The sequence below is a fragment of the Thamnophis sirtalis genome, unplaced genomic scaffold, assembly GCF_051295495.1.
Source record: "Thamnophis sirtalis isolate CommonGarterSnake01/CBP01778 unplaced genomic scaffold, rThaSir2_p1.2 scaffold_2, whole genome shotgun sequence".
In the NCBI taxonomy this organism is placed as follows: Eukaryota; Metazoa; Chordata; class Lepidosauria; order Squamata; family Natricidae; genus Thamnophis; species Thamnophis sirtalis.
The window spans coordinates 123807218-123829974 of NW_028261382.1; the positions used below are offsets into that span (position 1 = coordinate 123807218).

The 22757-nt window shown below is 36.5% G+C and overlaps 2 protein-coding genes across 3 annotated transcripts in view; one reads left to right on the forward strand and one right to left on the reverse strand.

Moving 5' to 3' along the window:
- The window catches only part of COX6C (cytochrome c oxidase subunit 6C), a 121029-nt gene extending 114251 nt beyond the window's left edge, over positions 1-6778 (forward strand). The window contains exon 4 of the mRNA XM_087706820.1: positions 6764-6778. The gene's annotated coding sequence lies outside the window, so the exon portion shown is untranslated. The remainder of the gene's footprint in view (positions 1-6763) is intronic.
- VPS13B (vacuolar protein sorting 13 homolog B) overlaps positions 1-22757 on the reverse strand; it is a 312128-nt gene that overhangs the window by 107915 nt on the left and 181456 nt on the right. For both annotated transcript variants that reach the window (XM_087706818.1, XM_087706819.1), the window contains exons 34-35: positions 8183-8873; positions 5007-5144 (exon numbers count right to left, since the gene is read on the reverse strand). In XM_087706818.1, coding sequence (XP_087562944.1) covers positions 5007-5144; positions 8183-8873 — 829 coding nt within the window. The remainder of the gene's footprint in view (positions 1-5006; positions 5145-8182; positions 8874-22757) is intronic.

The following is a 22757-nucleotide window of genomic DNA, read 5'->3' on the forward strand; positions in this document are numbered from 1 at the left end:
CAAATAAGATTTTTTTCAGGAGAAATTCTGCTTCTTCAGCTGATGCTGTCTGATAGGCGTGTTCCTTAATGACATTTTTAGATCTTTGCAATAGGAAAAGTTTTGTTAATTTCTTCTTTTCTTCTTGGTCCAAATGCGAAGGCTGAAGACCTTGCTAAATCTCTCCCTTCTTCTGGAAGTGCTTTTATAAAGGGAAGAATGTCAAGGTGTTTGGGAAGTTGGCAAGTAAAGACAGCTTATTTCTAGAGAACCAATTTGTTTTGGGCTTTCTAAAAAATTGGTTTCATCCTGCATATATCTGTATATTACATGCATTTTCTAACTGGGAGTAAAACTAAACTTTGATTGAGAGTATAGTATCCAAATGTTTATGAATTCTGTCCTTATCATTAATAGGGAATGCTGCATGAGGTAGTGACTTAGTAACCCAGCCAAAGGACTAAACCATGATAGGCAGATGCCATATCTATGGGCTATCTGACAAAAGAATGGCATATGAAATATGTATGATTTGAATGTAAGAAGACTAAGTGGTAAAAAGCAAGAATGAGCTACAGAAATGAAAGTAAGAGAAAACAGACACAGATTCCAGGTCCATGAAACCAACAGAAGAATGGAGATAGAGTTGAGCATCATTTAAAACCCACAATTCAGCAACATTTTTTCTAATATAAATAAAAATAATTACAGAAGGATAGGACTGAATATGAAAATAATATGAAATGCAAAAACAATTTTATGTATTATAAATACCTTAGACCGATGAAAAAAAACATTCCCATTTGAAGTCCCCAAGACGCTGTTCCAAAAAGCAACTGAACTTGCTTGGGTTTTTTTCCTTGAAAATGTTTCATTTCTCATTCAAGGAGCTTCTTCGGTTCTGACTGAAGAAGTCAGAACTGAAGAAGCTTCTTGGGTGAGAAGTAAAAAGTTTTCAAGGAAATATCAAGAAAGAAAAGTCTAGTTGCCCTTTGGAAAAGCACCTTTAGAACCACCAAGACCTAAATGATTGAGAATCTCCATAGATATTCCCACCTGCAGCTTTTCCTAGAACTGTCTTTTGCAATCAACTAAACCATATTTATTTGAATGAATATTTGCTCTTTGGCATAAGTCACTTTGTCTAACAAAAGATTTCAGCTTTATAACTATACAGTATCACTATCTCAAAAAGATATTTGTAAAAAAAGTAATGAAAAAATAACCTTACCCAAGTACTGAAATGCTTTTGCAAATGACCCTAAGTTAATCAGAAAAGTATGTACTCCAGTCAGTTCCCTTCTCATATATCATCTCTCATTAAATTATATAAAAAAAACTCATTTCAAAGTTAAGCAACACCATGGTTAACAAAACTGTTAAACTGGGATCAAATGAGCACATTCCTACACTTATATATGATGTCATATTAGACAGCCTATAATTGAACTCTCTGAGAAATATGATTTTTCAAAAGAGTAACTATCTGATCTCATGCTACTTTTTCGCCCATAGACTGACTGTGATGGAAACAGGTGATCCTGCTTTCAATTACAGAGGGCTAGCATGCCAGTGTGAGGCCTGGATTAGTTCACCTTCTCACAGGGAATTTGTCTCAGTTGGGAATGGATTTATTATGGCTTCACACATGGAACGGAGCTCATGTCAACTGAGGGCAATGACACATCATATGATTCAAATTAACCTGCTGTGGACTGTTCTGCAGGGCTGAGATTGTATATTAAAATGACGACATTTTAAAGCAGCTTGAAAGAAACCAGGATTGTCCAAGTGCAATGGTTCCAATTTGTTCCAACTAATCTATCACCTGCTGGAGATATTATTGTATTGGGACTTCTGGTAGCTGCTCCTTTCCAGTTTTCTCCAAACCACTGACCTTGCTAATGGGTACAATTGTTTCCTTTAGAGTAAAGAGGACAGAATCTGTACAAAGTGCTTTTTTATGGCTGGCTGGATGTATGTTATTCATCACAAAATGCAAACAACAGAAGGGAGAGAAGGAAACCCTAGACGTGCAGAGCTCATTCAGCAACTTTTCAATTCTCATTCTTAATATACACTATATTGCCAAAAGCAGTTGTGAGTGAATACTTTTGGCAATATAGTGTATTTCTCAATTTGAACTGGCTAAAGGTCTACAGCAAATCACTTTAGACCCTTGAAACCCTAGCTTTCAAGAAGCTTCATCATTTAATATATGAAAAACTTTCCCAGAAAATAACATGAATGAACAACTCTGGGACAGAACAGCTTGAAATTTTTTGGGGCTTGTGATTAGATGTTAAATTTTATGAATCACTGACAGTTTTTGTAATGTATTATGTCAAAAACTGTGATAAAGTGTGTTGAAAATTTCAATACTTCCTTATTCTATATATTATTCTATTGTATACTTAGAAATAGTACAAAAGCATTAGTGATTGTTCACTAAAATTAAATGATCATTTGAATTTAATCAAAATTCATACCTAGTTGCAAATGATTCACCAGCATTACATAAAATATTCAGAAATTGCTAAAATAAATTAACTAATTGATTCGTATTCAAAAAAAATAAATCAGGTTATTGAAGAAGTAATGCAGTTTGACTGATGACAGAAGTTTTCTTCATTTTCCCATACAAAGCATTCTCTTATGTGAAGTGTTAATACCACTTTATAATGCCTTGGTAAGGCCACACTTGGAATACTACATTCAGTTTTGGCCGCCACAATGTAAAAAAAGATGTGGCACTCTAGAAAGAATGCAGAAAAGAGCAACAAAGATGATTAGGGGACTGCTAAAACATATGAGGAACGGTTGTAGGAAGTGGGCATGGTTAGTTTAATAAAAAGAAGGACTAGGGTGACATAATAGCAGTGTTCCAATATGTTAGGGGCTGCCACAAAGAAGAGGGAGTCAAACTATTCTCCAAAGCACCTGAGGGTAGGACAAGAACAAGCAACGGTGGAAATTAATCAAGGAGAAATTTCCTGACAGTTAGAACAATTAATCAGTGGAACAGCTTGCCTCTAGAAGTTGTGAATGCTCCAACACTGGAAGTTTTTAAGAAGTTGAATAACTATTTGTCTGAAATGGGATAGGTTTCCTGTCTAGGCAGGAGGTTGGACTAGAATACCTCCAAGGTCCCTTCCAACTCGGTTATTCTATTCTATTCTTACACTTGGCCTAACCCTGAAAAAAAAATGCCAGTCTCAAATAGCAATGCCTCCTTTCCGCAGAGATGGGATTACTCAACCAACAGCATGCTGAATATAGATTAAGAGTTACATGTTCAAATAATCCAGGAGTTTGTCTATAGAGCCAGGATGTCTAGGAGAGAACTGAAGAATTGTGTCTGGCAAGTCAAACAATACGCAATGGGGAGTCATCAACGAAACAACTGTCACAGATCTACTGGATCTACCACCACATCAAAATGGTGAAAGTAGCATTGTTCCGTAAGTTTCACTCCAAGCAACAATCTTGCCTTGCATGGGCACAATGGTGTTTTTATCATTTGCCCGACTTCATGTAGACACTGTTGAACGCTTGAGAGAACACACAATATGTGAGTGCACTATTTAGTATAACTTCAAGCAGGCAATGCAAAATTTCTATTTGCTTAGTTCACTTATTGTTGACTGTGGAGTACATGTCTCCATAATGGCTAGTGCTTATTCATGTTTAAAGTTTTTGGTTTGAGCTATTAGAAGCATTCTCAAATAGTAAAGTAATTATGCCCCATTTAAGACATATAATCTGGCCTTCCCATGTACAGAGATTTTGATATTGTGCTTTTGTCAAGAGTATCAATAAATGAAATAGCTGATATAATTACAGTACGCTATTCTCTGAATAAATAGCAAGGAATCGTAATTGAAAGAAGGAATGTTATAAAATATATGAGCTATCTAAAGTTTCTGAATTTGGGCAGAATACAGATGGAGTACAGATAGTTCTTGGTTAACAACCACTCATTCAGCAACTGTTCAAAGTTATGACAATGCTGTGCGAGTGGTACTTATGACTTTCTGGTCAGTATACCACTCTTGCAATCATACAGATGATCTGGGCACTTGGCAACTGCCTCACACTTATGATAGTTGCAGCAACTCATGGTCACATTATCACCATTAGCAAATCTTCTCTGCAGGCTTCCCACAAGTAAAGTTAGTGGCGAAGCCTATGGGTAAATGTTGTAAGTCACTCCTTCTACTTTTTCACCCAAGGGACCTCACATTCTGTGCCACATTCACATTGCACTACCCCCTTTGCAGCCCATATGCACTCGCACAGCATCACAGCACACTATCTGCATGCTGCATGCACTCATGCAGTGCTGCAGCAACCTCTTCTCAACTCTCATGTGGTATTACAGCCACATCTTCATAGTCCACATGCACACGAGTACCGCAACTCTTATCCCCAACTGCATAAATCCCTCTCCAGCTTTATGTAATCATATAACTCTTCAGCATTGCCTCCCCAGTCCTCATATACTTGCCATAGCACATAGTTGTAAACACATCAGATTCTTGCTTTAAGGATCTGGAAATTTTGATTAAAGATGGCAATGAGAACTACCAGGATTGCCCTTGCTGTAAGTGATGCCTCACGTCAGTGGTGGGTTGCCAATTTTTTTACTACCAGTTCACTTGTGCAGGTGGACGGAGCCTTCCGCTGCCATTACTACTGGTTCGCCTGATCCGGGCTGAACCGGGAGCAACCCACCTCTGTATCACGTGATATTGTGCTTTATGACCACATTGTTTAACAATGGAAATTCCTGTCCCAATTACCATTGTTAAGCAACTACAGCCTGTAAATAAATTTAAGACTTCTTCATTCAGTGAATATCAACTGTTAACTCAAGTTTGGAAGTTGAGTTACTGTACATTATTTTTTTTTAATGATAATAATGGAGAAAAGAATCTCTACACTTATGATCTGTGCCTGTTGCTGCAAGAAACCTAATTAATAGGTTAAATTTAGAATATCAGTTGACAACTGTTGGTCATTCTTACCTGGGCCGTTGAGGAAGTCTTTAATCTTCAATGTTAAGAGAGGAGGTGGAATACCACTTTTAGCATCTATTTCCCCTGCTACTGTCTGCAACCAGGTCTTACAGTAGTCAAGTGTTTCTGGAAGAGTTTTTCCAGGATCTACAAATGATAAGACGACCGTTTATGATATATAATAAATCACTAGCAATATTAAAATAAGCAAAACTTTATTCTGTACATAATACTGTATCTATTTCAGGGCAAATATAAATGCTGCTTTGTGTTAATTACACATTATTAAAAAGTATTGATTGCCAAATATTATCAATAACAAATGTTAAAGCCATCAGGAATGGACAAATAAGTATATCTGAAATACCTGTAGTAATTGTGCATCTAATAAGGTTTATAATCTACATTTTGTTTCTTCTAGTAATGCATTTATATTTTCTTCAGATGTCTTTAAAAATGGTTTGCCCCAAAATAAAAGAAACTACAGAAATCAGAAAGCCACATGGTTCGAGATGCAGTAGAGTGCTTCTACTTATGGGTTATTTGATACAGTTTATAGTTTCACTGACACTTCAATCCCTTTTTACAGCCATACTTTTGAAGTTGACTTCAGTAGCTTTTCCTCTTGGTTCTCTTTAATGGGACCTCTTTGCTGAATTCTTAATATTCCTAATAGTGACTAAAAGTTCACATTTTGTACCTCTCAGCTCTATGCCTTTCTTCATGTACAGGACACCATATATGAGAAATCAAAACTGCATAAAAACAATTAGGGGGTTTTGGCTGCTCATTTCCTTTGCTTTGTTTGTTTTTGTAAAGTTTATTAGAGCTGAACAATAAAAGAACATAAGTAAATCTCAATTAGGACATATCAACTTCATGACACTTATTCCTCTTCTGTTAAATAATGGTGTTTATCAAAAAAAAATTAAAAACCCTAACTATGCCCTTTAGATAATTTATGGATTTTGCCAACCTGGGTTATTCGTCTTAACAGACTGTTCTTTTTTTAAGCACACAAGCTTCAAATTTTAGCACAATGGCTTCATAATTATAGCCAACATATGGTAACACAGTATGAGTTTTAGCACATCAAGTCTCCCTTGGAATGTATTATTTAGTGTAATCATGGTTCAGAAAACCTGGAAGGAATTGTTTTACATGAATGACAAAGGAATTTAATGATTGTCAGTCCTATCAGCAAATGAGAAATGGAATTTATTGTCTGGCAAACAAATGCACTCAATTTGACAATATAATTTTTAAATTTTGGGTGAATATTTCAGTGTGTAAAAGTAATCTAATGTGATTTACACAGATTAACGCCACAGAATTAAAAAAAAAAAAAAACCAAGTCCCAGTTTAATCAGAACCATTGTGAAAAACTAAAATTAATGGCTATGTAGAAGAACATGGTGTTCTGAAAAATTGGAAATGCCTTCTGCTAAGCAAATTTTTGCTGAATTCTTTTTTTTTTTTTTAATGGGAGAGTTGGTATCGATGGAAATTGTCCATCCATAAAAAATGATCCTCCATAGCCGGTTAGTCAGAGACATTACGGTACTGATAAAGTATGTTTAAACAAAACTAGGCTTTTGCTTCTGTCTTTTGCAATTAAAGGAAATGGCAGCTTTGGGCAACCAGTAATTCATAGCTGCTTCTGGACACACTTGTTATTGAGAAGGGAGAACTTCACAGGTTCTGTTAAGTGATTTTTAATATTGGAAATAATCAATCAATAGACTATTTGATCAGGTTTAGATAAGAGCATCCTTTTAGGGGGGGGAATGAAATAATAACCTTCCTCCCCATAACACTGGAAGAGGGAAAATAGTTAAGTGACTGTCGACATAGTAAAAAAATCTAGGTTCAGTTTGGCATCTTCATTATGAGGGAAGCATTTAACATCTTAACTATTATTTTTGCATCTTATACCTTAGAAAGGAAATGTCATTTATGAAAAGGAGGGAATTTCAGAATAAATTAATAATAGAATTTAGACAAGTTAATGAATTCAAGTGTCCAAGGCCAGATCAAGCCTGTTGCAAGGTACTGAAAGAATTTGAAAATGTGACCATAGAACCATTATCAATAAGTTTTGAAGATTACTCAGATCCTTGAATACTGAATGAGAACAAATGTCATCCCCATCTTCGGAAAGGGGAAGGAGGAAGACATAAGCAAGAACAATGCTGCAAATCTGGCATCTTTACTAGGTAAGGTTCTTGAACAGATTATGAAGCAGCATGTTTCTTAGCCCATGGATAGACATTTTACATTTAATCGGATCTAGGAGAGGTATATCATAAATAAATCATGCCATGCTAGATCTACAGTATTTCTTTCCTTCATAGAATTACTTGGTTAGTTGGTCAGGAATGCCACAGATACATTATCACTGGTCTTCAGCAAACTATTCAACAGAGTACCTTCTGATACTCTTCATAAAATGGTAAAATATGGACCAAATGATGCTCCTGTTTTATTAAATTACAATCAGATTAATTACCATGCCCAAAGATAATCAATGTTTCTAGCCTGAATGAAAGGAATAATTCACTGAAAATTTCCAAAATTTGGTTCAGGTCACGAACAAATCGGTTTGCAACCAAAGTTATGGAACGAAACCCAAAACACACTCTGAATTACAAATGTGTGTGTAATATTCAGGATAACTTTTCTAAGATCTTAACCAGTTCCAGTACCTGAGTAGGGCAACAAGAGAAAAAATACCAGACTTATTTTTCTTTGAATATTTTGAGTTGAACATAAATGTTCTTCTTGTGTTTAAAAGCACCTGAAACGGTCTAATTCCTTACAACAAGTAGGAATTATAATAGTACACGGCCACAAATAGTGGAGTAATTGAGATGGTTAAAGGGTAACTTATCTTACTATGTATGTATGAGCTAGTATTTGTGTGTAAGAGATTAGGGGAGGGGACAGGAAACCAACAAGAAAATGTTAGAACATTTTAAAAAACTGTAGAACAACTGTACTTTGTTGCTTTCTGGGTGTTTTTATGTTAGTGAATCCAATTATGCAGCCAATAAAATCAGTTCAAACTACTGAATAAATTAGCTCACATTTATCTAGAATAAACTTTTTTTCCCTTTTTGTTCACACTTGAACAAAAAAAAAATAGGCAGTGAATCTATGACCTTAAGGATAGTAAATAATCTTACCTGTACACTTGTAATCTGATGCAACACCTTTGAGGACAGCATCAAACACAGATATTTCCACTCTTTGTTTTCTATGATGACAGCTTAAGATAAAAGATGGTTGGGATACAACCAGGTGCAAAAATGGCTCTAACCGCAAGTCTCCAGTTCCTCTGCGACCAGGCTGCCGGACAATAGTTACTCCCAAGGCTTGTCTAGCAGATGATCTTGTAGAAGCATGAAGACTTTCCAGAGATATAAGACCTGATTTTTTCCCAGAGGGCGATGAACTGTTGCAGTTTAGAAGATCATCAGCTGTTACTGATGAAAAAGCTGCTTTGTCAGATTTCTTGCAATCATCAACTGCTTCTGGAAGGTTTAATGAACTTTTGACGGTTTTTTCACCCTCTTTTTGATCTTCCTGTGATTTTGATTTAAGTAAAGTAGTACATGAATAAGTCATGAAGGAGAATCGGCTGGCAGTAATAAAAATGTCAAATGGAATAAAGTTCAGGTTCTTCACTATGGAAGACTGTCGGGAAGGTTGGGCAATGCGATGTTGGCTGGTGCCACTATGTTGTTCTATTTGGACTATTCTGATTTTAACACTGTCACTGCCAATGCCACTATCCTGCGCTCCACTATAACGTGAAGATGTTTCAGCTGTAACCCCATCAGATGTATCCATCCTCTTCTGTTCCTGTTTGAAAATCTGGAAAGGAAAACACTGTATCATAAAATTGCTACTCCTAAAGATTTCCATTCCTACATTAAACAATTGCTATATAAACAACAACAAAAATAAAGTCAGATAAATTTGTGTAAAAAAGAAAAGTTTGCTAAGGTAACTTTTAAAACAGAAAATCACTAATGAAAACCTATCAAGTGTCTAGTCCAGAGAGAATGATGACTTATAATGACATGCTGGGAGAAAGATGTGGCATGAAGAAAATATTTCCAAGTTCAAATGATTTTTATTCAGATGCTATAAAGATACAATGTCAGACAACTTCCACGATAAAGTATTGAAAATCAAGTAACTGAAGAAATTAAACTGTTTTAAGCATTTAGAGTTAAATAAAACTAAAACGTTGCTATTGTATTTTCTTGCAATATTGAAAAAGGGCACAATATCAATTTCATAAGCTAAAGCTGGCATGATTTATTAGAAGGGAATATAAACTTCATAATTGTTTTCTGTTTCATTATTGTATTAGATACACTATAATTTATTTTTATTTTGCGTTTGTGGAATAGAATCTTTGCTAGAAATTTAAGGTCCTCTAACTAGATCCATATGCAAATGTATCTTTGTGAGGTGGAACATTGCAGATAGGTAAACCCTTAAAAGTCGTGACCCGTCAAAAGCGCGGACGACAAAAGCGCGATCGACAAAATCGCGCCTTTGACGTCATCACAGCGCGACGAAAAAGATCGAAAAATTCAAATAAAAATTAATACAAATTAAATTAAAGCAAGCCCATTCACATAAAGGTAAGGGTTAGGTTTAGGGTTAGGGTTAGGGTTAGGTTAAGGGTTAGGGTTAGCTTTAGAGCGTTAGCGTTAGCGTTAGGTTAAGGGTTAGCGTTAGGTTTTTCGTTACTTTAACGGTTAGGTTTAGGGTTAGGTTTAGGGTTAGGTTAAGAGTTAGGTTTAGGGTTAGGTTTAGGGTTAGGTTTGGGGGGGTTAGGGGAAGGTTTTAGCTTTATTTTTACATTTTTTCGAACTTTTTCGTCGCGCTGTGATGACGTCACAGCGCGCTTTTGTCGAGCGCGATTTTGTCCTACGCGCTTTTGTGGTGGAACCCTTAAAAGTAGCCAGCATAGCTACAAAAAAAGGGTCTGTCCAATGAAAACAATTAATATCATATTTTTCAGGTTAGATACATTTAGACTAGAAGATAAAGAATTAGCACAACGCTAGCCACTGTGTTACTTTAATGTTTGAAAAGAGTTTTAAGTTCCTTAACATCTAAGGATAACCTAATATTTGCTGAAAGCCTAATTTTTAAAAATTAAATGCTGGATGATGGGTTGCTCTATAGCAGGGGTGTCAAAGTCTCATTGTCATGGCGGCGTCACATAAGTATCAGGACTTAACCTTAACCCCTCCCCCTTTGCTAACCCGGGCATGGGTGTGGCCAGCGCGTGACTCATTCAGCCTTGGAATTTGACAACCTTGCTCTATAGCAATCCCCATTAACATCTGATCTATCTAATTACATCAAATTTAAGCCTAAAAGTATAGACAATTATGTACTATAAACTAATCAAGCTTCTTCACCAAGTACCATGTTTTCCCCAAAATATGACATGTCCTGATAATAAGGCCATGCCACATATTTTGCCATAAAGCGACCACGCTCACAAGCAGCAACCCAGCAAACCCCCTTTCCAGCTGGCACAGCGCCATTCACTGACCTAGGGGTATCACCAAGCCATGTGAGCACCTGATGGCTGCCGCCCGGCTCCCACAGCTTGGCGCCTTTGAAACTGAGTCTTCCGGCAGTGGCCGCTCTGGGCGTATGCTCTATGGTGGTGGGTTGGCTGTCGACAGAGCATACTCCCAAAGCGTACAACCATAGAGCGTACGTCCAGAGCGGCCACTGCCGGAAGACTTAGTTTGGAAGCCGCCAAAAAAGTCATGCTGGGATGGCGACGGCGGCAGCAGAGGTGCCCTGGCTCTACAGGGAGCGCTGGGCCAGGGCATTGTGAGGCAGGGAGGTGCGCCAGCAGGAGTGTAACAGCCACTTGCGCAATCTACGTGCGGAGTGCCATTCACTGGCATTTCGAAGGAGCCAAGCTGCGGGAGTCGGGCGGCGGCGAACAAGCACTCATGTGGTTTGGCGATATCCCTAGGTTAGTGAATGGCACTGTGCACAGCTGGAAATGGGGTTTGCCGGGTGGCTGCTCATGAGCATGGTCACTTCATGGCTGTTGTGTTGTGCTGCTGCGACAGCGCAACTTAGCCATTCGTCCCTGAGGCTGTGCCCGGCTCTTTAGGAGCCCACTCGCAAGACAGCAGCTGCCCAGCAACCCCAAAACAATAAGCCCTCCCCTGATAATAAGGCCCAAGCCATATTTTGTGGGCCAAAAGAAAATACGACCCTGTCTTATTTTCGGGGAAACAGGGTAATCTAATATTCTAGCTATAAAATAAGCCAGTTTCAGACTCAAATATTCAACCTTACATCAATACATAATCCTGCATCACATTTTTACAAAAATATGCTCAATATGCCCACCATTCTGTCTTCATCAATCTGAAGACAGCATCTGATACAATTGTGACTTAAATGTTTTTACAGGAAATCAGCTGCAACCAAACCTTGCTTGACTGTCCTATAATTTGAGTGATTATATTATTCTGTGATAATTTTTATTCTAATAACATAGAACAATGCAATTTATATCTTATTCTTTGTTTCAATTAGGCCAGCCTTTCAACAAAAAAAGGTTACAATTAATTATTCAAAAAGAAGGTATTCACACACACAAAAAACTTTGATTATGAACACAAATGGTATCCATATGGAACAAACCAAATGATTTAAATAATGATCCATTAGTTGAAAGCAACAAATTTGAGAACTTTCATCTTACAAACAGAGGCTTCAAATGTGGTTATTAGATGCAATAATCAATCAGGCTTCTGTTTCAGCAGCAGTTGAATTTCAGACCTAAGGCAATTTTACTTTTATTCAAGAGTGCATAATTCTGTCTTTATCGCTATATATAAAAGCCAAATCCATTCTCATATCACAAAATCTCCACAACCGTAAAGCCTACAAACTTGAAATTTGGCAGGTATGTTCCTCTTGGTTTTTAAGTGCTTGCTAAGAAAGATTTTTCTAAATGACCATCAGATCATTAGTATAGATCTTATACTGTATGTATGTATTAATGTATGTATGTATGTATGTATGTATGTATGTATGTATGTACACGCACACACACACTCTGATGCTAAGGAGTTAGACATTCTATTCCCCCTCCCCACCTAATAATAATTCTGTTCCAACTGCCACTTGGGCATGGGAAGCCTGTGACTTATCTGGTCTGCAGGCTAGGAGTTTAGACATTCTACTCCCCCTCCCCATCTGAAAAACGCTGCGATGCTAAGGAGTTAGACTGAGGGAGAAAAGGGGATAAGACATTAGAGGCTTCTGTGAGGCAAGACTGAGGGAGCGAAGGGTTAGGAGAGGATCAATGGGACCAGCCTGAGGGAGGGAAGAGGATAAGATAGGTGAGGCCTCTGTGGGGCAAGCCTGATGGAGAGAAGGGTATAGGAGAGAATCAGTGGGGCTAGCCTGAGGGAGAGAAGGGAGTTAGGAGAGGAGAGGCTTCTGTGGGGCAAGGCTGAGTGAGAGAAGGCAAGAGGAGAGGAGAGGAGAGGAGAGGAGAGGAGAGGAGAGGAGAGGAAAAGCTTCTGTGGGGCAAGCCGGAGAGGAGAGGAGAGGCCAATTGTAATTTTAATTAATTTTTAATTAATTTTCAAGCTGTGTCAATTCATCAAGCCCGATCACATAGTTTCATAGCAGAACATGGGTATCCAGACAGTAAAGACATATTATCCTTCAATACAGTTCAATACAGATTCCCCAAACTTCTGAATTATCCCTAATGTCCCAAGACTTTATAAGGATCTTCTTCTCTAGTACATTATATTGTATGAAAATCTGTCACCTGAGATTATGGCCCAATTCATCCTTGTAGACAAATTATTTAAGAAAAAAGTTACAACTAATTGTCTCCCCTGCTATAAGTCTGTCAGCTTAAGTGCTAAAAGCAAAGGTTCTGAAGAAAAGCATTTCTGAAATTAAGCAATGCATTCTATATCTTGAACTATGAATTGAAAGATCTAAGCTTTAAGTTATGGCTTAGGGAGCTTTTATTGTAATTATTTCCTCATTTAAATGATTTTTTAAAGATTCCCCCCCCCCACCCTGTCAAACAAAAAGGTGTTCACACTAATGCTTTTTAATGGCCTACCCTCAAAGTAAGCAAAGAACTAGTTTAATAACATCTCTTATTCAGTTCTTCATTACATAATATCAAAAGTAACCACGAAAAACAGTAGCCACTGTCCGGTGGCATTGTCTAATATATCAAGTCTGGCAATCTACATTGATAGATCCGCTTCTTATTAAGGATAAGTTTGACTGAGACAAAGATTAAATAGGACTTACTGGCTGAAATGCCTATGAGGCTTTTGCCCAAATAAATAAAATAATTAAATAAATTTTGGTCTCTATAATTCAAATTATATTTAATATTGCTAGATTTCAAAAACTTAGCTGATTTTTTAAAAAATTAGACAGAAATCTATCAAGCAATACTAGTAGCTTTCTGATTTAATAGCCATAGCACTTAAGACTTACATACCACTTCATAATGCTTTATAGCACTCTCTAAGCCAGTGGTCCCCAACCTTTTTATCGCCGCGGACCAGTCAGCCTTTGATAATTTTACAGTGGCCCGCTGAGTGCGCGCAGGGGTGGGGGGTGGGGGTTGTTCGCGATGACACATTGATTGTTTATATATCAGATTGTTTTGATTAAACAACTTTTATTTTATTGTATTAAACATGCCATACTAGGGCCTAGTATCAATGTTTGATACTGATCTGGCTGGGTAACTTTAGCCCATTCACTCTATCTAAGCCCCCCCACCTCACAAGGTTGTCGTGGGGGAAATAGGGGGTGGGAGTATTAGGTATCTTCACTACCATATATAAAAGGAGATACTATCTTAAATAACAAAGTGGGCCCCCACCTCCAAAATATACTAAAAGAAAAAAGATTCCATGTGCTCAACTAATTTTTTTTAAATCATCACTATATTATGGACTACAGACATATATTATATATATATATATATATATATATATATATATATATATATATATATATATATATATATATATATATATATATATACATACACACACACACACACACACATATATATATATATATATATATATATATATATATATATATATATATATATATATATATATATATACACACACACATATATATATATATATATATATATATATATATATATATATATATATATATATACACACATATATATATATATACATACATACATACATACATACATACATGCATATATACATACCGTATGTATGTATGTACGTATATATATAATGTCCAAATAACAGGAAAAGCGCTTCAAGGACCAAAGTATATTCCTTTTTTGCAGCCTTAAGAGAACTCTCGTTTTTTGAGGCTCAGAACCATGCAATCTGGTGGGCTGCAAAAAGGAAACGCGACCCGGGAGCGCAGCCTCCAAGAGTCCATATCGCCAATAACTACGCGTGGGGGGAAAGGAAATGTGTTTTGTGAGGAAGAGAAAGAGCGCGCTTCACCGATGCCCGTTGGCGAAATTTTGGAAGAGAGGCAAGAGACTTCAGGCACCGAGCCCCCACCCCTGGCTGCGGCAACTGGAGCGGGCGGGAGGCAGGGAAGGGGTGGGCAAGACCGCCGCTTTTCCACCGTGCGCTGCAATAGCGGCAGCGGCGGCCTGAATCTGGCGACTGCCCCTCACCACCTCAGGCGGCGCTCATACCCTCCCCTTTCCTGCGCTACCGTTAGACTCCTCTCAGCCCCTCACCCACGCCCGCGGAGGGCGCACGTGCGCCAAAATCGCGCACCCCCCCATCTCCCCTCAAAAGACCCCCCCGCCCTCGGCTGCCCGACGTTCTCTCTCTCTCTCTCTCTCTCTCTCTACCTCTCCCGCCGTTCCTTCTCACAAGCCAAGGCCGGGCGGGGAAGCGCCGTCTCCGTCCCGGGCGCGCCGCCCCTCCCTGGGCAACTCGGAGACGACTGAGCCGCTTTTTCTCCGGCTGCGCGGCCCGGTGCCAGGTACTCCGCGGACCGGGGGTTGGGGACCACTGCTCTAAGCGATTGTTACCCCCAACAATCTGTGACCTCATTTTACCAACATCAGAAGGATGTAAGGCTGAGTCAACCTTGAACTAGTCAGGATTGAACTCCTGGCTGTGTGGGCAGAGCAAGCCTGCAACACTGGATTCTAGCCATTGTGTCACCACAGCTCCTTTAAATCGCATTAATAACCACCCAGGAAAATAAAATATGTTATACATTTTAACTCTCTTAAGTGTTAACTGTGAGTCACAACACTGAAAAACTCAGAGGACTTTGATCAACCCAATGAAAGATGAAAACCGTAGACTGGTATTATAGAAGCAGAACTACAGAATGATTAGCTAGGCAATGTCTCACAAGATTTTAAAATTAGGGTAACATTTGTGAATAGCAACTCTCCAGCATTTTGTTGAATGTGGAAATTCTAGGAACTGAAATGCCAACACATCTGAAGGGCAACAGTTTTGAAAAGACAGACATAAAAGGCACCAAAACCAAAAACTAAGTCATCACCCCACCAGAATCCTTCTCCATAGTTGCTTTCAAGGAATCATAAGAAACAAATGATATTTCCAGAGCAGAATGCTTTTACTGAAGCACATCTAGGACAAAGACACATTTCAGAAATGATTTTAGTGATTTTTTTTAAAAATTATTATTTTCCGATTTGAATTTTATAGCTTCTAGAACTAATACACATTTGAAGCAACACAGTTTAAAAATGGTTAGGTTCTGTAAAATATCGCTCAATAAAGAGATAACTGTTTTTGGCTCCAATGGCTATCTTCTATTTATACATTATTAAGATTTTAAAAATATTACTTAAATGCTATAGCAATTTGATTAGCAACTAATTCAGGAAGTCAGGTTGTTTAAAAAAACAGAATTTATAAATTCAAATATGAAAACATTAAGATCAATCTAGAGATGCAACTGAAAAAACTTGGTAGAATTATTAATCTAGACTAAAAATTTCCAAGACAACCAAACTTCAATGGGCTCCTAACAGGAAAACGTTCGATGGCTAAAACAACATTAACAATTTTCTTCTTGATGGTCTATCTTGGCACATAAAGGGTTTTTTTTTTTGTGTGCAAAGAATCTTCAGTAGATCATGGTGTCTATGGAAAGACACAGAGCCCTTGAGACTTGCCATCAATGTTCCTTGGAGGATGTGCAACCATACACATTCCTCGGGATTTGAAGCTATTAATTTTAAAAAGCCAGCTTGATAATAAATCCAGAAATCAAGTGAATATTCTTTTACATTAGTGAACAATTCCAAATGTAAAAACTTTTAAAAACATCTCTTGCTTTGTTACAAAAGAAATGGCCCAATACTTTAAAGATGTCAAAAACACCAATATTGGCTTCCTGATAGCAAATGTAATGGTAACATTTATCATTGAACTGCATTTATATCAGTTCACTTACTCTTTACATAACCCATTTAAAATGAACAATAAAAGTTTTCTTTAATTAGCTACTGGTGTGCATTAACATGATCATGATTAAACCATAAAAACCAACTGTACATTACTCAGGTCCGCTATCACATGTGTTTCAAATTATTTTAGCTGAAAATGTACTTTGAGTCTCTTTTAAAAGTTCAACCTTCTGCTTTCAGAGAATTAAATGCATATTACTGCAGTGGAGAAGATAATGTTTCAGACCTCCAGGCATATATGAAACACACTGGCAGCACATTAGACAAAATGCTTTACTTATTAGATACTTCCTATTCTAAACAGTGTCATCAAAGGCTAAAAACAAAATCCATATAAAAGCTGCACAATGCTTCCACACAGAACCTGTGCCAAAATCCCTGTACTTTCCAACTAATGAGGAAAGGATGTGCACTCTTAACATATGAATGTAAGATTTTCCAAGCATTTACTTTAGGAAACAGTACTATTGATTCCATATGGCTTATGTTAAATGAAACTGTATTGGTAAAATAACCTTTAAGATATCTGGCATGATAACCATAATTAAACAGTATTCAAAGGAGTAAAACAAAGGAGAATTTAGTTTCACAATGGCTAATTAAAATAAAATGAAAAAACACAGCATGTTCACTATCAAGATAAATTGGTTTAAAAAAAAAAGTACTTAAAATACTGTTAATATATACTTTAAAGATAAAATCTAAAATGCGGAGGGAAATATTCATAGTTTGGCGAAGAAAAATAGCATATGAGTTGGATTTTTTTTTACTGGAAATAATAGTTTTAAACTTTTGAACAATAACCAGATGGGTCTTAAATCAGAGGAATTCTACAGTTTCTCTGTCAGAAGGAATTGCAATGTGAAAAAGTTTTCAATTGCTGAGAAATGTCAAGTTGATAGTTTACTTCTTAGATGGCTTCAGTGCGTTTTCCCCATTCTTTCACATCACAGTAGCCCAACAGAGAAGGTGATGAAAGCTATCCTGGTAGCTAGGGAATTCTAGCAAATTCTTCCTTGTCATGTGTTGAGATAAGTGACTTTATAGCTTAACCCCTTGAATTCAATAGCATTTAAAGAAGATAAAGAGATAAGGGCTATAATCTATATCCTCCTTTAGCACCCTAAAACATCAGTTCCAATAATTTCAAATAAAATGTTTTAAATAATTACTCCAGTCAAAATAGGATATTAATTATCCTTTCAGTTTAGCAGGACATGTTGCTCTAATTGGAGTATTTTTGTTCAGATGTATGAACAGTATCTCATAAAAATAATTAAGTTTTTCCAAATCTTAGGAAAAGAAAGGCCACTTAACACTATCACTTTACACCAGCAAATACATTTTTCGAAAGAGGAAAATTTTAATATGTTGTATAATGCTAAATTTACAAACAAGAAACGGGGGAAAGCTGCATACCCAGAAGGTATAATAGTGAAACTAAGAGGTATACAATTGTATATGATTTCTGTTAATTCTTTAGTAAATTCATTCAGAAACATTTGGAGATTACAGTATTTATATAAATTACAAAACTGTATCTCCTGATTAGATTTCATTTTCCTATGAGATCCTGCTTGTAATATACTGTATATTTTAAGAATTAAATAATTTTAAGTGTTTTTTTTCTTTGTGGAAATGGCAGTTAATTTCAAATCTCCTATTATCACTTGGCTTTCAGCTTAATTAGAATCTATATAGCAGATAAGAACGAAGCTATACACAGTAGTTAATTGCCAACTATTAGTGCCAAGTTGAAAAAAGATCCCTAAATTAATGGTTTTTTGGCCCACTGCTTGGTGACTTTGAAGTAATATATGTTTATGCATTGGTAATCTCTGGTCTGGAAATCAATGATGTCTGTTTTGTTATTTTGCGATAGATTCTGTGAACAATTTAAAATGAATTCAGTATCTCAGAAGTATAATGTAAATTGCATTTTAAATGCAAGATGAGCACCTAAGAGGTCCATAAAGTGGGCATGCATAAGTGCACCATTGTGTCTACTGTCCCTGTCCTACTGTCTCCATTTATTTGTACTCATTTCCTTTGGTCGTCTCCAAGTTTATATTTATACCTGTTATCTTGTACATGTTTGACAAAACAACCAAACAACCAAACTGTTCTGAAAATACTGGCAAACTGGATCTTCACCACTATAATACCTCCATCTTGATGGAACATAATCTGGATCCAATAGTCAAGCATAAGAACTTAGAACAATGTATAATAATTCCAGTTCAGAATCTGCCACAATGTGAAAAAGAAAGTATTCACTTTCCTGCAGCTGAAGCATCAATGAACACAGCCAAAGAAAACCCTATTTTTGCAAATATTTTATTATAGCAGCCAAAAGGTTCTTCTCCATTGATGAGTTGAAGTACTATTCATTCATATGTGTAGCAGCAGAAAATGATAGTGGTAAAATCTTGTTAATTTCTTAATCAGTACCATTGTCAATTTCTAACTTGCCTGTTACATGTGAATTGACACAATCCCTACTCATGCTCTTACATTACAGGGTGCATTATGCAAACAAACTGGTTTAAAGCACTAGTTTTTATATCCTTTCCCTCAGGGATGGCAACCTCCTCCCATCCCAAAATAACAGTGGTAGAGAGTTTGAAATCTTTGAAATTCTCTGCCTTTCCTATTGATAAATAATGAGGAGTGATTGGGAGAACAAAGAGAGCTAGTTACACATGGAGACAACTTTATTTTTAACCTCCAAGTTTAGAAAAAAGACCATTTAATCACGCATTGCTCTTGAACTTAATAATACAAATCTAAATGACAAATAAACACTTTGGCCACTTAATGAGAAGGAAGGACTCACTGGAGAAGAGCCTAATGCTGGGAAAGATAGAGGGCAAAAGAAGAAGGGGACGACAGAGAATGAGGTGGCTGGATGGAGTCACTGAAACAGCAGGCGTGAGTTTACATGGACTCCAGAGGATGGTAGAGGACAGGAAGGCCTGGAGGAGCATTGTCCATGGGGTCGCGATGGGTCAGACACGACCTCACAACTAACAACAACAAATGACTGCAGTTTTCTTAGTTGAGCTCCATAAGATGAGAACCATTATTTTCTTTGATCAGGGGACCCTACCACTTGGATGAGTAATTGTATGGAAATACAAATTTCCATATGTATTCTATCTTAAACATTCTATAACACCTTTCTACTAGTCAGTAACTAATCGAAACAGATACTTGAGATACATAGCTCTCAATAATTTGTCCTTTCCATGGGTGAAATGATCTTAATCACATAAATGTTTCTAGTGTTTTGAGTCTATAAAAAGCAAGAATAATGGTATATTTCTTAATAAGAGTATTAGTTTTTCAAATGATAAATAGTTAATTGCAATATTCGGCCAGAGTATATTTTTTGCTGTTTATAAATATTATTGCAATATCTTAAAATATTATTATTTTAAGATTTGAATAAGATTTACTTTAAGGTTGTGAGAATGGGAAAAAGACAAGGCAAAAAATAAATCAGCTCTGAAATGTGGGATACGTCATACAATGGAGTTTCTTGTGGCATTTTATTATGTTTCTGTAAGCCTCACTGGGTCTGGAAACATTGGCTGGCATGCCAATTAATTAAACTACTAAGAGTGTGATCGTAATGAAGGAGGAGGAAAAGGGGGAGGTAATAGTTTTCTAATTAAAAGAACATTTTCCTTGAAAATCTGAAATAGCACAAAAGTCCTCTATACTGAAACATACGCCATAAGAGAGGTGCTCTCTGAGTATGGTTGTGGGTTTGTAGACATTCCATTACCCAAACTAGTTAATATTATCATTGCTAGTGCTAACATCACAAGGACTAGTACTAGGGTAATGAAACATCTGAAAGAAAACAGTCAGGCTCAGAGAGCACCAAGGACCCCTCATTTCAACCCAGAGTTACAAATATTCTCCTTTATTGGTATAAGCCACAAGGCCCTAACTAAAGAGAACATGCTGATGATTAAATAAAAAGAGAATTTGGGGCCATACCACTGCAATATTTTGTACAGAAATCTTCCATTGGTATGATAAGAAGCAGTCCCAAGTTCTAATAATATGTGCAGAAGGGAAAATTAAGAAGGTGGTGTCTGTTTATGTGTATGTGGGCATGAGGTTGACAGCTGTACAGGTCAACAATTATACAAGTGGACATTAGCAGGGTTTTTTTTAATTTGATTCACCAAATCTTTTAAGTGCTGCATATCTATTTGGAACTACCCATCAATTACATAGTGTAAATATAACATACAACACTACTTTAAGATATAATGAAAACAGTATTTTGTCATTTCATGCAATTTAGAAAGGAACATCAATTTAAAAAATAATAATTACACATATATCCTATGTGGGAAAGTCACATTACCAACAAGTTAAAAAAAAATCCTAAATGTCAAACTCTCATTTCTTGTTCCAGACTATTGTTTTCAGTGAAACAAGATTGCAGAAACAATTAACTTTCTAGATTTGAAATGAAAGCATTTTAGTTGGATGATTTATTATGGAAAATATACAACTCTAAAGGTATTGACAGATCGTTGTAATTCCAAATCAAATGACGTTCTAGAGGGAATACAGAATTTTATTTATTTATTTATATGTGTCTTCTCAGTCTTTTCAATTATCCCTCCGTCATACTCTTCAATAGAAATTGCTAGTCAAGCAATATGGTTCAACAAAAAGTGAAAGTTCTGGCTATGAATAAAAACCCATTATGTTGCAAGAAGCTATAATCATAAACATTTAGATTCCTTTAGCACCTGGCAATTCTAAGTTCTGCATATATTTAAGATTTTAAGCTAGAAGTTTCTGATTTTCCGTATTGTAAAAATATAATCCTGGAAAAAATATCAAGCTTTAATATTTCAAGGCAGGGGTAATTTTCTACATCCTTATTATGAATTGTAATTTGCATCTATTTTAGTTTCCATTAGTTTGCTTTACATATGACTATACATTGCAATATTAGGACTGTTTCATGACTGCCTAATAACTACAAGGAGTAAATCCTCCAGAATATAACATTAAGTATAACTATTTAAATAGTATTGTGAAATTTATTAAAACAAATAGTAGCTTTCAGATACTACAGTTAGGCTTTAACTCTTTCAAGTAACAACAAAAATCTGACAATTTTATAGATATCCAAGTTTTAATCATGACGTTTCTCACCTTTCATTATTTATTTCATGTATTAGAGTTTGAATCATTCCCATCACTGCAGAAACAGATGCTTGAGAATCCTGTGACACATGTCTCTGCAGTTTATTCATTTCTTATTGGTTTATGTTTTCCTTCAGTTGTGATAAGGTTTCCCACCCATCCAAATGTTTCTATATTATCCATTAAGATTTTATTCAGTGTAACTTTAACTATCCAACAGCTGAACCAGATTAGTTCTTTGAATATAGTTTTATGTACATTGTTGTAGATGTTACACAAGCAGCACTCCCTAGAAAGCCAAATAAAAAGCAATTATAACTATGTTCGTCCAGGGCGGGGTGGGTGGGGAGAGAAAGTGGGAAAGGGAGGGGGAAAGATGCCCCCAATTGAATTGGTCCAACCAATTTGATCTTGCCAGGAAAAGGGAAAGCAGCTGGAGGCTCTCCACTCTAAGGAGGTGCAGGGCTCTGATTTATACAATACAATGCAATTTCCTGCAGTATCACCACCCCCCTGGAATGACTCCCACTGAATCTTATTTGCTCTACAGGATGTTTGGGACTTGACACCTGGATTTCAGTCTTTTTAGTATGTTTTAAAACTTTCATTATTGTTTTAGTAATAATGTCTATGAATGTTTTAGTACTTGCATATTCTTGCAAAACAATTGAGAGTCCAGGAGGATTGTGGAAGATAAAAAGACGTAGTAGAAAGAAATCTTCCTATCCTTGTGGAATATGGACTGTATAAAAATATTGAAAACAAACCTACAAACACCATGTAAATAACAACAAAGGCTGCCCAATCTTTTCTCCACAAGGCTTATCAAGGAAGATATAACAAAAAATAAGGGACTGAGAAGAAATCATTTCAAAAATTAAGATAGATGCTTTGCAACATTGGATGCATTGTAGAGCTCAACTCTCATCCCATCCTTGTTGCAATCCTGCAAAGATTTCACCTCTGAAGTTGTTATTTACAAGCCAAAAGAAAATGCTTTTAACTGCCAAAAGAAGCTTTCTTTGAAAGGCTGAGCAATGTCAGAAAGG